General features: G+C 38.7%; 1 protein-coding gene across 6 annotated transcripts; it reads right to left on the bottom strand.

The window, feature by feature from the left end:
* Positions 1-1,331: 1,331 nt before the first annotated feature.
* slc8b1.S (solute carrier family 8 (sodium/lithium/calcium exchanger), member B1 S homeolog) lies at positions 1,332-15,140 on the bottom strand. 6 transcript variants are annotated; one of them, XM_041572389.1, is made up of 18 exons: positions 15,012-15,140; positions 11,812-11,887; positions 10,822-10,919; positions 10,648-10,706; positions 9,743-9,898; positions 9,340-9,392; positions 8,667-8,724; positions 7,541-7,646; positions 6,010-6,177; positions 5,381-5,488; positions 5,072-5,128; positions 4,788-4,918; positions 4,094-4,235; positions 3,528-3,649; positions 3,280-3,433; positions 3,036-3,116; positions 2,655-2,719; positions 1,332-1,912 (listed from the first exon to the last, which is right to left on the bottom strand). In XM_041572389.1, the coding sequence occupies exons 4-18, from the start codon at positions 10,702-10,704 to the stop codon at positions 1,715-1,717; spliced, it is 1,656 nt and encodes a 551-aa protein (XP_041428323.1). In that variant the 5' UTR covers positions 10,705-10,706; positions 10,822-10,919; positions 11,812-11,887; positions 15,012-15,140; the 3' UTR covers positions 1,332-1,714.
* Between the last annotated feature and the right edge of the window lie 4 nt (positions 15,141-15,144).

Genomic DNA, 15,144 nt, shown 5'->3' with positions numbered 1-15,144 from the left:
AAATCATGGGGGGGGGGTGCTGATTTGTAGGTACCCCCCCACCCAGTGTTTCTAGTCAATAACCTGCCTCCCCCAGTTCATTGCTCCTTTTCTTCAAAACAATGCTCTGACCCATGTGAGTGCTACACCACAATATATTTCCTCTTTCCCAGGCAAACACTATGCCTCATGAATCTGAACGCCTACAGTAGTGATGTGCAGGGCGAGAAAAACATGACCCACACCGACCCTAATCTGCTGCTCCTCCACCCACACCCAACCCTAACGCAGCACGATCCCCTCTTTATATACCAGCGCCCACCCTGCTGTGACATCACAAAAGGGATGGGACAGGGCCTGTGCGAGTACATAAAAAGTCACGTGCAGAGGCGGAAATGATGCAGAAGAAGGCCACGGATGGGGAGAGCACAGGCTAAAGTACAGCTCAAACCTGCCTGTAGCCAGTTAAACCAGCGGTCTTACAGCCTTCAGGCCGGCCCACACATCACTAACATGCAGTACACAAATTGATTAAAGGAGAAGAAAAGCTACAGAGGCATTTTATTGCCAATAGATTAGCTGCAATAGTGCAAGTTAGCATGCTATATTTATTCTGTAGAATGTTTTACCATACATGAATAAAAAGCTCTAGAAGCTCTCTGTTTGTTAAGTATAGCAGCTGTAGTATTAGCTTAGTGTGACATCACTTCCTGCCAGAGTCTCTCCCTGCTCACTCATAGCTCTGGACTCAGATTACAGCAGAGAAGGGAGGGGGAGGGGGGGAAAGGAGCAAACTGACCATGCTCACACCTGGGGCAAGGAGGTTTAAGATGAAGGCAGGAAGTCTGATACGGAAGCCCATGTGGACACAATAGAAGGAAGGAAATGCAGTGATTCTTTTGGCAGAGGACTCAGAGCAGCATTACTTTGAGGGTTTAATGGAGTATTTATGTGGACCTTTCTGATAAGGCTTACTTAATTTTAACCTTTCCTTCTCCTTTAAGATAGAGTTTGGCACTTGGAAATACTCAAAGTCCATCAAGAGCAACACCAGCCTAGGGTAGTGGGTCAGTGATTAGAAAAATCGAAGGGAAGGTGTGCCAAACAATTTGGAACCCCAGTGATTTTTACAATGACTTCTCCTTAAAATAAATTTTAGGGTGATTGAAAACTATTATCCAAGCAGATTCACATTTGAGACCAATGCCGGTCATTCTTGGTTTCAGATGCTCAGAGGTAATACATCTTAATGCAAATATAAAACTCTTTATTATCATGTTCTAAATAACTAGCTATTGTTGATTTAAAAGTGCAGCTTGATCACAGAACGGGTTTCCCTTTTCTTCTTTTTCCCTCAGTACAAACAATATACTACACATTAGGCTTTAACTTAAAAAAATATAATAATAGTTTACAAAAGTAGTTCTCTACAATACAGCTTTTGAAAGAAATTGTTTAAAAACTTAAGATAATTTTTTTTAGGATCAGCAACATAATACAGAATATAATTTAGATTGATTGTCCGTTTAAACTTTTTAAAAATCCGAGGTATAAAATATACTGTAAATAAATCTGTAATCCTGAGTCAATAACGAAGTCACGATGGGATAAAATCTCAAAGCCAACCTCAAGAGACAGTTTTTTCAGTTGAAAGGTTTGCTGTGACTTTTGTTTAATAGCAAAGAAAAATGCATGGATTCATGAGATGGAGGCCTGGTAGGACTTAAGTGCAGAGTTAAAACATTTCCAATCTGATGACCCCAAATTCAGTTAATAAGGCCACAGTGAGGAAGAGGACATAGATGAAGAGCAAAGCCACACCATAACCACGTCGCAGGTGGAAACTCTGAGCGGGCACAGATATAAGAGAAAATACCAAGCTGATGCCAAGGCCCCCTGCCAGGATCCACACCAGAAGACCCTGGTGCTCAAGCTGTAGGAGGAGACAATACAAATTGAGTATATCAGGTATAAAGGGTATCATAAACTTGGGGGAGTACATGTGTTACCCATCATATAATGTAACATTTGATAATGTATTATGAACAGGAGAAAAAAAGCATGGATGGTAGAGAAAAGGAAAACAGAAGCCTGGAAAACAAGGCAAGTATAATTCAGGATAAAATGAAATGGTAAACAACATTTGAATTGCTAGAATGTATAAGCCATGATGCTGCCACTGAACAGCATAGTAATCGATGTAGCAAAACAGAACATGTATACTGAAACAGCTGTGAATTTATAAACCAGTATTTCCTCCTAAAATACCATCTAAAGCTGGCCATAGGCATGCAGATTTTACTCTTTGTTTGGCGAACAATCATATATTTTCAGTCTAATGATCCTCCATTAACCATTCATTAAAATAAGTAGGAAAAATAACAAATCAGACAATGTTTTGGCCATTAATTGACAGACAGGCAATCGTACAAAAGTCATGCCCGACAAATAGTAGTGACAGTCACCCATTGATATCATCAGATATACATTGCAGTACATGCAAAGATGTGATCAGTAGCCAATATAAATCTTTTAATCTGTTAAATCAACTAAATAACTGATTGCCATGGTACAAAAATATGTCGGGATCCGGAAATCTTAATTTCATACAACTGTACCTTTGCATCTACATCCAGCTTAAGATTTTAGCCTGGGGTATATCCAAAGTAACAAACCTGAAAAGATGTTTTGCTTGGCCCCATTTGCATCAGGCATCCAAGCCCCACTCCGATCAGCACATCTGGCAACAAGTTAAGATACAAACAAATAAAATCTGGAATCTGATAATTTTATAATCATGGCCAATGCTTTCTTTAGGCTAGGAATTTTATATTCTAGACATGGTTTTATAGGCATTCCAAAAACATAGAAGTCAGTTCTAGAATTCTTTGGAGGATTTCATACTTTATTATACATTATCAAGCCTATCAATCAATCAATTTTAATTGCTATCATAAATGCTTGCTGTCTTTATGGTGCTCCTTCATGATTATAAGGAGCTTCTTAACCACTCCGTTTTTTTCCAGTCATTGCAAAAAAACAGTAAGAAAGGATACTGAAGATAATGCCACCAAAGCAGGCAGAGAAAGCCATGCGGGGGTATCCTTGTCGAGCTAGTGTGATGTCAGAGACAAAATCTGTGTTGGAAAAAAAAAATCAGGTTAATAAATATTGCACAAGGCAGCACCTCCCAAAGAGAACTATTGTAAGCATTAAACCTATTATTGGTCTCTATCATGCAGTCACTCAGTGTTGTAGAACTCAAGCAGAACCAGGTAAATCTATATAATTTTTACTCACCGCCTATGCTGTTCCCCCAGGCAAGCAGCGTCAGCCCAAGAACTGTGTTACTGAGGCGAAAGATGACTCCAAATGTGCGTAACAAATTAACTACTTCTGTGGCTGTAGCACTGATCCAAAGAGCACTGGCAACAAATCCCAGAAAGGAGAAGAGCTGTTAAGAAAAGATATTTGGGAGGTATTATAAAATGTAAATTACAATAACTTAGGTATCTCAAACAACTCAAAGGAGTGCTTTAAAGTCTTACACAATGATATTTTGGAGGCTCTCCATTTGTGGTTGTAAGAAAAACAACCGCAGCTGAGAAAGTTCCAATAATCAGCAAAACAGCCCAAACTGGCATCACACCTTTAATTATGTAGAGTCCATCTGAAACGACAGAAGGCAGGCTGTTTTGTCTTGTAACCCTAACAAGTTTATTGCCCCCATTATTTAAAGAAAATGGTTGTTCTGTAATCTGCTTGAGAGATCTTTCCAGATGTTTGAAATGCAAATTTATATTTATTAAATGCAAATATGGGACTAAATAGCTTTTAAAAGTCAAATAGCTGTAAGATCAATAAGTACAGACAATACATTTTAGCATCCATTTTGAATTTGAAACTGTATGTAAGAAAGCTCTGTTGACTAGGTGCATGCATTGACTGCAGGAAAATATATTTTGGTTAATTCGAATCAAACCAACTGAAACCAGCTCAATCAGCTAAAGACCAATATCTGTGTTATAAGAGTGCCCGTTCCAATAGTTTCTTAGATAGACATTTTGATTTAAATTTGATTGGTGAGAAGTAGTTAGATGGAGAGAGAACTCACATGTTCCTGCATTCATAGTGAACACACAAAGCAATGGGGTGGTGATTAGGTGTAAACAGTTCAGAGGCCTTTGCCAGTTTCTCTCCTCTTTATCAGGATCTACCACTGGAACAGTAAGGAGAAGGAGGAATTCTACAGGTACCTGCAAAAGCAAATATGGCTAATAATATCGTGTACACCTACTTCACTTGATGTTTAGGCAAAGAATTGTTTATCACAATTTTTTTAAAAAAAATAACGGTTGTATGGATTCTTATTCGCAATTTTGGCACAATACCATTAGGAGTACAGGACACCCATTGTGATGTTATGTCTGCTTTACTGCAAGGTAGTTTATTGCATGTCTACTATTAGAAAACATATTTTAAACTTTTATAGCTGAAGATTTCTGGTTCTAATTCAATTACATTTTTAACAACAAAGCCAGAAGAAATTACAAAGCAACAGTCATGGAGTTAAATATTCTCTCACCTTATTTCATGTGGAGTTAAATACAGAAGCATATCCAGTATCAGACTGGGCCTCCTAGGGCTCACAAGAGAACCTAACATTGAGTGATCACTCTCACAACAATTATATATAGACAGCAGTAAACAGGCATCATATAGACCTTGGGTGGTAATAATAAACAGCTAACAGAAGGCCAGTCTGACCCCATCCTTATGTGATAAATTATATATTGCCTCTTTCTAACCTTTATCATTTTGAAAGTTCTCCACTTCCAAGATTTCTGTTTCCATTTCCTGGCATCAACTGGATTCAGTTCACTGGTAAGAATCTGCCAGGTGCTCCTTTGCATGGGAAAGAGGGGTTGATACTCATCTCCTGGGAAAAAAAAATAAACCATATAACTATGAGAAGACCCAAACAGTAATTTGGGCATTTTCACTTAATATAATTATGTCACGTAAATGAGGTCATTTTAAAAAGAAAATAGAAATTTCCCAGTTGGTCACTGTAGAAATCAAAACAACCTACCATATTCTGAGCCATGTGGAGTGGTAATGCAATCATCTTCTGACTCGCCCAAAAGGTCTGGTAACATTAAAAAAATACAATGAAGAAAAAAAGCAGTCATTTTAGAATACTTTAAACTGACTGACAATAGTGTTAGCATCTGGGGCCTTTCATATTAACCTGGGCAAAAATGCACATAGGCAGTAACCCATAGGAAAAGTTAGTTTTTATTGTTCATTGATTAGTATATATGGGGTACTGCCCATTGCAGTGAATGAGACATATATTAACTGCATAACTAACATGGAATCTGTTCATTGAAGTCCTCACCTGGTTCTTCTGTTACTGGAACAGATAACTGCTGTTGGCGCATCCTCCGGTAGATCCAGGTAGAGAGAACAACCACAAAGACATAAACCAGGTACAACAGCAAATACACTAAAAGGAAAAACTATGAACAATAAAGCAGTGTCCACAAAGCAGATGCCATCTGCAACAGATACAGTATAACCCATTGTGTAAGCAGGGAGTAATTAACAATAATGTACAGGGAAAACAGGAACAGTTAAATAAAAGCAGAAGCAGGTACCCCCTAGTAAAAAGAGCCATGAACACCAAAAAAAATTACTATATTAATGCCTGGAAACTGCACTAGTACGGTATATTTTCTCCAGAAGGTCTCATACAGTTCATACAAAAAGCCAATACGTTAAGCACTGCCAGCTCCGATGCCTAAATTTTTAGGCTCGTGCCCACCCCTTCTGTAATGTCACTGCGGGGCAGGTGCAGATCTATAAATATAGGGGGGGGGACGTCAGGCCAGGCCAGTTGTGGGTTGGGAGCACGGGCCAGGAATTTCTCAACCTGCACACCACTAACCAGCAGTTATATGTCCTGTTCTTTCACGTGACACAAAACCCAGTAAAGGAGATAAAAAATAAAAGAGGCTTTATACTCACCTAGAGCTTCAGCTAGGGTCACATAACCTTGGTACAGAACGAAGAATGTGAGGAAGATGGCAGATATGTAAAACACAATGTCTCTCAGGAAAGGACGAGATGCAGCTGTGAATGGCTTCACTATACTGATCCCGCCTGCCACTACAGTGGTGACAAAGACCCCTGCACCTAACAATTAAAAAATTAAATATTCTTAATCGTACAGAATATAAGGTGTTCTCATATTTTCCTCATTAAGCATGGTGCACATCTCTCTACTGATGAATAAAGGGTTGATCTCCTTTAAATTAACTTTTAGTATGATGTAGAGAGTGATATTCTCAGACAATTTTTTTTAAAATTTTTAGCTATTTTATTTAGCAGCTCTCCAGTTTGCAATTTCAGCAATCTGTTTACTAGGGTCCAAAATACCCTAGCAACCATACATTGATTTCAATAAGACACTGGAATACTAATAGGAGTGGGCCTAAATAGAAAGAGGAGTAATAAAAAGTAGCAATAACTATAAATTTGTAGGCTGTGTATTTAGATGGGGTCAGTGAAGTCAGAAGAAGGCAAATAATTCAACAATGAAACCAAAAAATGAAGGCCAAATGAAAAGTTGCTTAGAATTAGCCATTCTATAATATACTACTAGGGGTGGTGCAATTTATGAAATAATTTGGAAGGCTGAAAGGCATGTAAAAAAAAAGGAATTAGCCTCCTCTCCTGCCTGCACCCATAACCACTGTGTTGGTTTGGGTGCAGGCACAAACCGCAAATTTTGGCACATGAATGCAAACACTAGCCTTTCTTTGCAAAAATCCACCACATCAGCCTGTACCTGAGTCAACACAATGGTTCTGGGTGCAGGCAGGAGAGGAAGCGAATGCCCACTTAGGGGCTGATTATTTGCCTGTGTATTTCAGCAGGTCATTTTCAGCCACTGTGTGGCATTTGCCTTGGACATAAGAAGAAGGCAGAACATTTTTAAATGTAGGTGTTCCGTCCTAAGGACTAAGGCACACATGGAATTTGACTGCATAATGGGCTCCTGCTTATTTGTACACTAAAACAATTACAGTGTGGAGAGAGAGGTTTGTTTATTGGTAAGCATGTACTTTGCAAGAACCAAACATGAAGTAGCTACAGTTTCCCTGGCTGCACTGTTTAGCTCAAGCAATAACCAATCATTTTTCTGTGATTTAAACAACATATAAAAAAAACTATATTCAGCAGTCCTATTGTATCGCTGCTACCCAGTGAAAAGCAGGAAACACATGGGTGCAACTAGTAGTATCTCACCTCTTGTGTCAGTCAAAGGCACAGTGTTTTCCATTGTTATGAATATAAGCAGTGTCAGGCAATTAAAGGCACACTGATCTCTTCAGTTCTCCAAAGAGCACTGTGGTGGCCATAACACTGTGTGTGCCATAGCCTTAATTTATTTACAACACAGCCCACCACACATTTTAACTACACAATATTCTAAGCCTCGCCCACTCATTGTGTACAAGTTGAAAAAGCATACTCTTAAGACCTTCCAACATACCAAAAAGGGCTCCGATTGCAAGTCCTGCTGTCCTTGAGTCAGAAAAAGCAGCCAGAGCACTAAATACATCTGGGGCACCATTCCCAAATGCCAAGAAAGTAACGCCATGTAGAAAGAATGTCAAGGACAATTAGATGCTTATATTCTGGTTCACATGAAGACAGTGATAAACACATATGGCACAGCTATGGGTTCTGTTATCTGGAAACCCATTATCCAGAATGCTCAGAATTATGGGATGGCTGTCTCCAGTAGACTTCATCAAATAATTCACATTTTTAAAAACAATGTCCTTTTTCTCTGTAATAATAAAAATATTTGTAGTATGAGCAGGCACTCAAGTACCAATCCTAAAGTAGTATTTATTTGGTTTTTACAGCATCGCTTGTAAGTAACAAATAATACTACTTTCTTATACATGTCTGTATGGAAGATTGGTCCTTGAGTGCCTGCTTATACTATAAATAGGGTTTGAATCCTGTCCCTTAGCTCAAGTTCAGGGCTGTGCACCCGAAACCACCACCAATACTTGGTGAGTAAAGGAAAACACGGAGACCTGCTTTTGTCTTTGTTGCAATAATAAAACAGTACCTTTCACTTGATCCCAACTAAGATATAATGAATCCTTATTGGAGGCAAAACAATCATATTGAGTTTAATGTTTATATGCTTTTTTGTACACTTAAGACATGAGAGATCTAATTTATGGAAAGATCCTTATACAGAAAAGCCCCCGGTCCTGAGCATTCTGGAGAACAGGTCACATACCTGTACCTGATTTAAATTTGTGCTTTTATTCCTTAAAAGGGCTTCCTATTCTAGTGGATTCTAGTAGGGGTTTTTATGTAAATTTCTATTGACGGAAAATGAAATCTAATTTAAAGGCACAATCATTCTATACTTAGAGCTGTATAATGCAATTTCAAATTCTTGGCTTTGACACCAAACCTGTATGTAAAAAAAAAAAAGCACTAAATGTGCACAGGGACAGTAACCTAAATCAAACAGTTAACACCACCAGTGATTGCTTGTTATGGTTTACTGCACCACTGTAAACATAGGATGTATTAGGGATCATGTCTTTTCTCCATACAGCCAAAACCAGCAAAGTTCTGGAAAAGGATACAGCGACATTGTGAGAAAGTCTAAGAATGCGGGATATCGCTGACAGATTAGGACAGAAACTGCAAGAAAAAAAGTAGTACAGTAAACAGCAAGAATGCTATATAATGACATTTAAAATAATCAACCTTTTATAATACATTCTTAGAAATATTAGACTATTTACCATAAAATTAAATAAAAGCATTCCAAGACAATTTCAATGGTTTATGTTTTTAATATCTTATTCTGTAACTCACCATTTATGAATTTATGCTGTTATCTAGATCCCACTGACCCTTACAAATAGGTGAACTGAATGAAAGACAAACAGCACATTTCTGCATTATTAGATTCACTGTCCAACCACTTGGTCATGTATGTCAGCTCAGTATTTGGTTCTGACAGACCATCCAGCAGTTCATCACTCCAAACTGAAAATGTTATCTGCCAATGCACATTTTTTTTAAGCAAGTGCATGGGGCATACCCAGATAAGGAAAAAAGAGCTTATATTTGCTTTCTGTGATTTTAGAGTCAAAGGGTCATATATGCATTAAAAGAAGGGACTTGCACTAGATTATATACAGTATTTGTACACAGAAGAAATAAAAAGTGATCTATTAATAAACACACATGCATTCTGCTGGGTGAACCCCAACAAACAGATATATCTTTGTTTCTGAACATGGTACTTACAACTTTTCTGCAGTTACTGCGAGGATAATGAAAAGGTAGAGCAACCAAAGCACCTGTGAGGAGAGACAAGAGGAGACTTTAAAAAACACAAAGTAAAAAAATCCATACTTTATTAAGTTAACCAGACCTCCCAGTATTTTTAGGGAATTCTACTTAGAACATTTATTGATTTAAGTGCTATCCAGATTGTGATAATGCATTAGATAATAATAAATAATATTTCAGTTATTACATCAACAGTCACATTTCAGTTGCCCCTGGACCTGTGATAAAAGTGACTGTATCAGTGGAATTTGAACATTAGTGAAGTCTAGTTAACCTGTGGGCCAGGCAAGGCTATTACTGAGGAATTACCCATGCATGGTGGGCTTTATTATACCAGCCTTACCCAGCAAATACTCACATACAAAAAGATAGCAAGAGGGAACAAGCTTGGAGGGAAGCGGCAGAAAGCTCCATCAAGATAATGAATATATCCATCACTGTCACTGCAGTCTGGTGTTGTTCTGGTGAAGTTGCACCGAAGTGAAGCATTCAACTTGCCTACCTCCTGGCACTGCTGAAAAAAATGCTGGTTGAGACAAACTAATATACAGCAGGACAAGTCTTCTTAAAATGTGGCCAGGTGTCAGTTGAGCTTACACATTACTCGACATATACATTTTCTGGCAGAAAAAGTCTGTTGTTGGTATGGGTAATCAATCTGCAGCAAAACTAGACTTACCAGCATACCCATTCCAGAACAGGTGTTAGGTTACCACTCTTCTGTGGCTCTAACTACAAACTATTACAACTACAATGTGTGATTTTTCAGCAAGATATGTACTATATATGTACCATGATATTTTTTTATTGCCTAGGTGGCTAGGTTAAACCATGCAAGTAAATGATAAATTAACCACTGGTCTCCTACCACAAGCGTTATGAATACCTGTCACCAATATTTCATAACAGTTACTTTACAGCAGGAAACTAGAAACAATTTCTATTGTACTGTTCACTTCCTTTTAATGATTCCACCATGTGCTTTACCAACAACATAAGCCAAAAACAGTACAGTACTTGTCGCATGATCAGGACATGGGCCATTTTATATTTACAGTTATGAAATCCCAGTGCTTATACTTTTCAAAAGAGTATGGGAATTATTTGCATTTTTAAAAAATCATCCAGCAATCAGTTTACTGGATCAGTTTACTAGAATCGGAGTATTTTCTTTTTTACTTTTGTTAATATCAAAAGAGAATAGATTAACTCACCAAGTATTTGTGTAATTAACAAAATAAGATTAAAAGTGTTCATACTCACATCAGCTTTATTCCAGACAGTATAATTGCTGTACGTTTCAAAGCTCAGAGGCTCCATACCTGTAAGAAATGTAACTGACCCTTGACTATTTGATGTGGAAGTTACTGATCACTGTTCAATATTTAGAAACATGCTGAATATCTGCTGGTGTTGGTAGATATTACAGCTTCATACCTTAAATATCTTGCACTGTTCTCTGTTCATTGGAATCCTTCTTCCATTCTGCTGTGTCTGCCTCTGTGAATGTTCTCCCGTGCTGGTGCAGTTACTGTCTTTTAAAACAAGGGGAAGTAGCATCACCAGGAAGCATAAAAGTATTTAAATGACACTCAGTGTCCCACCCATGCATCACATGAAATAATGAGGTGTAAAAAAAACAAAACACAAAAAAGTTTAGCAAAATTTAAGTTATACATAAACCATTGACACATTTATGTAAAATATTGTAAATACTTGGTTGTTCTATATGAGTGTAAAAAAAAAATATTTAGCAAGATTTAAGTTATAAATAAACCATTGTGAAATGTATGTAAAATATTAGAAGTACTTGGTTGTTCTGTATAGGGCCAGCCATTATAGTTGGTGCTCTGCTACACAGGACACCATATTGGGGGCAGCAGGTGATATTTTGATATTAGTATTTACAGAGAGGTGCCCTATACCTTGTAAACACCCACTGCACTTTTCACACAGGGAAACATTTACACTTTCCCCTTTGTTCCCTTTTTAAACAGATTAAAGGAAACAATAAATGCAAGTTTCTACAATGTTATGTAACATTTCAGAGGCTTTATTTCTTAAAAAAGGTGCTAAATGTTTGTCTGCTAAAATAGGTATGCACCGAATCCACTATATTAGGATGTGGCCAAACCCCAGTCCTTGGCGAAAGAGCTGGCTGAATACCAAACCAAATCTGAACGCTAATTTGCATACGCAAATTCAGAAAATGAGGTGGGAAAAGAACTGTGCTCTGAGTTTGTGTGGCGAGTAGTCACGTGATTTTTTTGATTTGCCCGAATCCAAATCCTACTGAAAACGACCGAATACCAAACTGAATCCTGGATTTGGTGCATCCCTATTGCTAAACAGCATTTGCAATTATCAACTTTTTTAAAAAGAAATTACTATATATAACAGATTTGGAAATTCCCAGTACTAACTTACATGCACATTATTAATTTATGGGACTGGGCTGCTTCTGGGATGCTTCATTGCTATACACCAAACATTTACAGTGTTCCTGTTAAACAAGAAAAAAAACTGTATGAAGATAAAAAAAAATGTAGCATTATTTGAAAATAAAGATCTTGCTTCACTGGATTGATTCAGAAGTCCCTCAAATATGGTATGTCTGTGTAAACATGTAATAACGCTACATGTAACTGGCTGATTAAACCATAGAAAGTAATCCAAAGGCACACAGGATTGATGCAAGCAAGATTGCCATGCGTGTTTAATGCAATACAAGCATAAAAGTACAAGCACAAGCATAAAAAATGTTCCTGGAGTTGCCAAATAAGGTCTGTGATTGGCCATTTAGTAGCCTCGATGAAGACTGGCAGCCTACTTGCCTCTAAGCCAGAAATTGAAAAATAAGCAGCTGCTTTGAGGCCACTGAGAGCAACATCCAAGGGGTTGGTGAGCAACATGTTGGAAGTGGAAGGAGGAACTGGTCCAATGGTACAAAGTAAAGCCCTCGGTTGATTAACTCCCACTGCGACCTGGGTATGCTTCACAGGTCAGCCAACTGCTAGTGAGCTGTTCTCTCACCCCCTTTACAATTTTCAGTTTTTTTTTTTCCATTTTATTCTTATTACAACACAGAAAAGATCAGAGCAAGTGCTGCTTTATGTCTTCCAATACAACATTTTCTCAATACAACTGCTTAATGTGATGGAAACAAATTACTCATTTATAATAATTCATGCTAAAGGGGAAATATCGAAAATGAAAATGTAATATAAGCTTCAGCATTCTGAAATGATAAACTTTCTAAATACAATCAATTAAAAATTCTGTTCTGTTTCCTAAATAATCAAGTTCATCTTCGCTATTCCTCTCTCAGCATCCATTTCTCTTCATTAAGGAGTTGGGTGTCAGATATTCATTAACAGTTAGATCCAATATGCAGAATATTTAATGGATTGTATTTACAAAGTTTCTTATTTCAGTATGCTGAAGCTTATATTAAAGCGATATTGACATGTGAAAATTAAAGGAACATGTCAGTATGAAGTAAATGCTGCACACGGAATAGTTCCCTGCAAACCTGTGAGCAGCAGACCGGCTGACACCACTAACAGATCTTCCGTGTTGCTTCAGTGGCGCAGGGCTGGAGGTGGATCGATCGTAATCAGCCAATGGAAGGATTGCGCCGCCCCCAGTCCAGCGTCACTGAAACTGTTCAGAAGATCATTAGCAGTGTCAGAGGGTCGGGTGAAAGCAGGTTTGCGGGGGTAGCTTTGCGGATTAAATTTTCTGGGTGCACTTGATACTGACAAGTTCCTATGATTTTTATAGGCACGTGTCAGTATCGCTTTAAAGTGCACAAAAAAGCACACACAGCAAATTTACAATAAGTTGTTCAAGAGGGTATAAGTACACAAACATTAAATACAGTACTGAGACATTATAGTACTCCTGGTTTCATAACCATTGCAGTTGCCATATTTGTGTCACTTCCTTAACTGTCATGACTGAAACCAAAGAAAAAAGTGTGACGGACAGCACATGTGAAAGACCGGGGCCAGTAGCGTCACTAGAGGGGGCGGGGCCTGGTGCGTGACACGCAGCCGGGCCCGCCCCCTCCGTACGGCCGCATTTTCAGCGGCGCACGGGCTGCCGGGGGACCCTGAGGGGGTGCGGGCCCTGGCTCGCTCGCACCACCTGCTCCCCCGGTAGTTCCGCCACTGACTGGGGCACAGAGCATTCTGTGCTTTTCAACCAGGGTAAATAGAAGGGAAAAGAGGAGTGGGCAGACTCCACCGCCTGTAAAGGAGATGTCAGGACTATGGGGATTTTTTTTTTGCAATGAAGTCAAGTTTGGGGGGTGCATTGAATTTACAGTGTATAAAGTGAATAAAGTACCCCCTCTTGTAAAATATACGAATATTATAAGTTACTGAGGAGTACAGGTCATGGAACTCCGAGGTAACTTCTAATATCCTCATATTTTACAACTGGGGGTACTTTATCCTATATAATAAAGTTCAAGTGTCTCTGCGTCCAGTCCCTGTGTCCGTGGGATTGCGCTATGCGCATATGCCCCACGGACCGTCTCCTAGCGACGTAGATAGACGCGCAACAGACTACATATGTTCTAGTGCCCGTTAATTTAATGGGCTTAATGTCTAGTTTATTATAATACACAAGTTTCAGTGAGTCATGTGACAGAAATGACATCAGAACTCACCGTTTATAACTGATGACATCATCTATAATTTATAAGGATATAATACACAAAAGCCATGAATATCCTGTAAATTATATCCTTATAAATGGTGAGTAGTGATGTCATCAGTTATAAACGGTGAGTAGTGATGTCATTTCTGTCACATGACTCACTAAAATTTGTGTATTATAATAAATAAAGTACCCCCAGTTGTAAAATATGAGGATATTAGAAGTTACCTCGGAGTTCCATGACCTGTATAAAAACACTCGGCCTTCGGCCTCGTGTTTTTATATGGTCATGAAACTCCTCGGTAACTAATAATATCCTTATATTTTACAAGAGGGGGTACTTTATTCACTATATAATTTACAGGATATTCATGGCTTTTGTCTATTATATACACCTGTTAGTCAGGCATAACTGCTAAAAAAATGTTTGAAATGGTATTAAAGTTATTTGTATTGTTTTCTGTTCTGTCTACCCTTCAGGACAGGCAAAGTGTGTGTGTGTGTGTGTGTGTGTGTGTGTGTGTGTGTGTGTGTGTGTGTGTGTGTGTGTGTGTGTGTGTGTGTGTGTGTGTGTGTGTGTGTGTGTGTGTGTGTGTGTGTGTGTGTGTGTGTGTGTGTGTGTGTGTGTGTGTGTGTGTGTGTGTGTGTGTGTGTGTGTGTGTGTGTGTGTGTGTGTGTGTGTGTGTGTGTGTGTGTGTGTGTGTGTGTGTGTGTGTGTGTGTGTGTGTGTGTGTGTGTGTGTGTGTGTGTGTGTCTCTCTCTCAGTAGGGCATTCTCTGAGAAGTAAACTCACCCCACTTTCCAATATCTCAGGCAGCCCAGAGACTACTTGTTGCTCCTGGTGTATAGTGTATTATAAGGCAATGAAATGTTCACACCCTGCTCTTTGAGCCCCAGCAGCAGCTAAACGATAATTGAACTGTACGGATCAGCGATACGTCGGGCAGAAGCCTCTCACTTACCAGAGTTACGGAAGACAAGCGGGAAACCGAACTTTCTAGTCTCTGTTTATCTTCCCACTAACCCGTGTTCTAGATCAGCTGATGCTTACTACATGAAACTCCTACGCCCCGCCCATTAAAGGACCAACCACAG

Source organism: Xenopus laevis, chromosome 1S, assembly GCF_017654675.1.
Source record: "Xenopus laevis strain J_2021 chromosome 1S, Xenopus_laevis_v10.1, whole genome shotgun sequence".
In the NCBI taxonomy this organism is placed as follows: domain Eukaryota; kingdom Metazoa; phylum Chordata; class Amphibia; order Anura; family Pipidae; genus Xenopus; species Xenopus laevis.
This window is presented reverse-complemented; position numbering and strand designations above follow the sequence as displayed.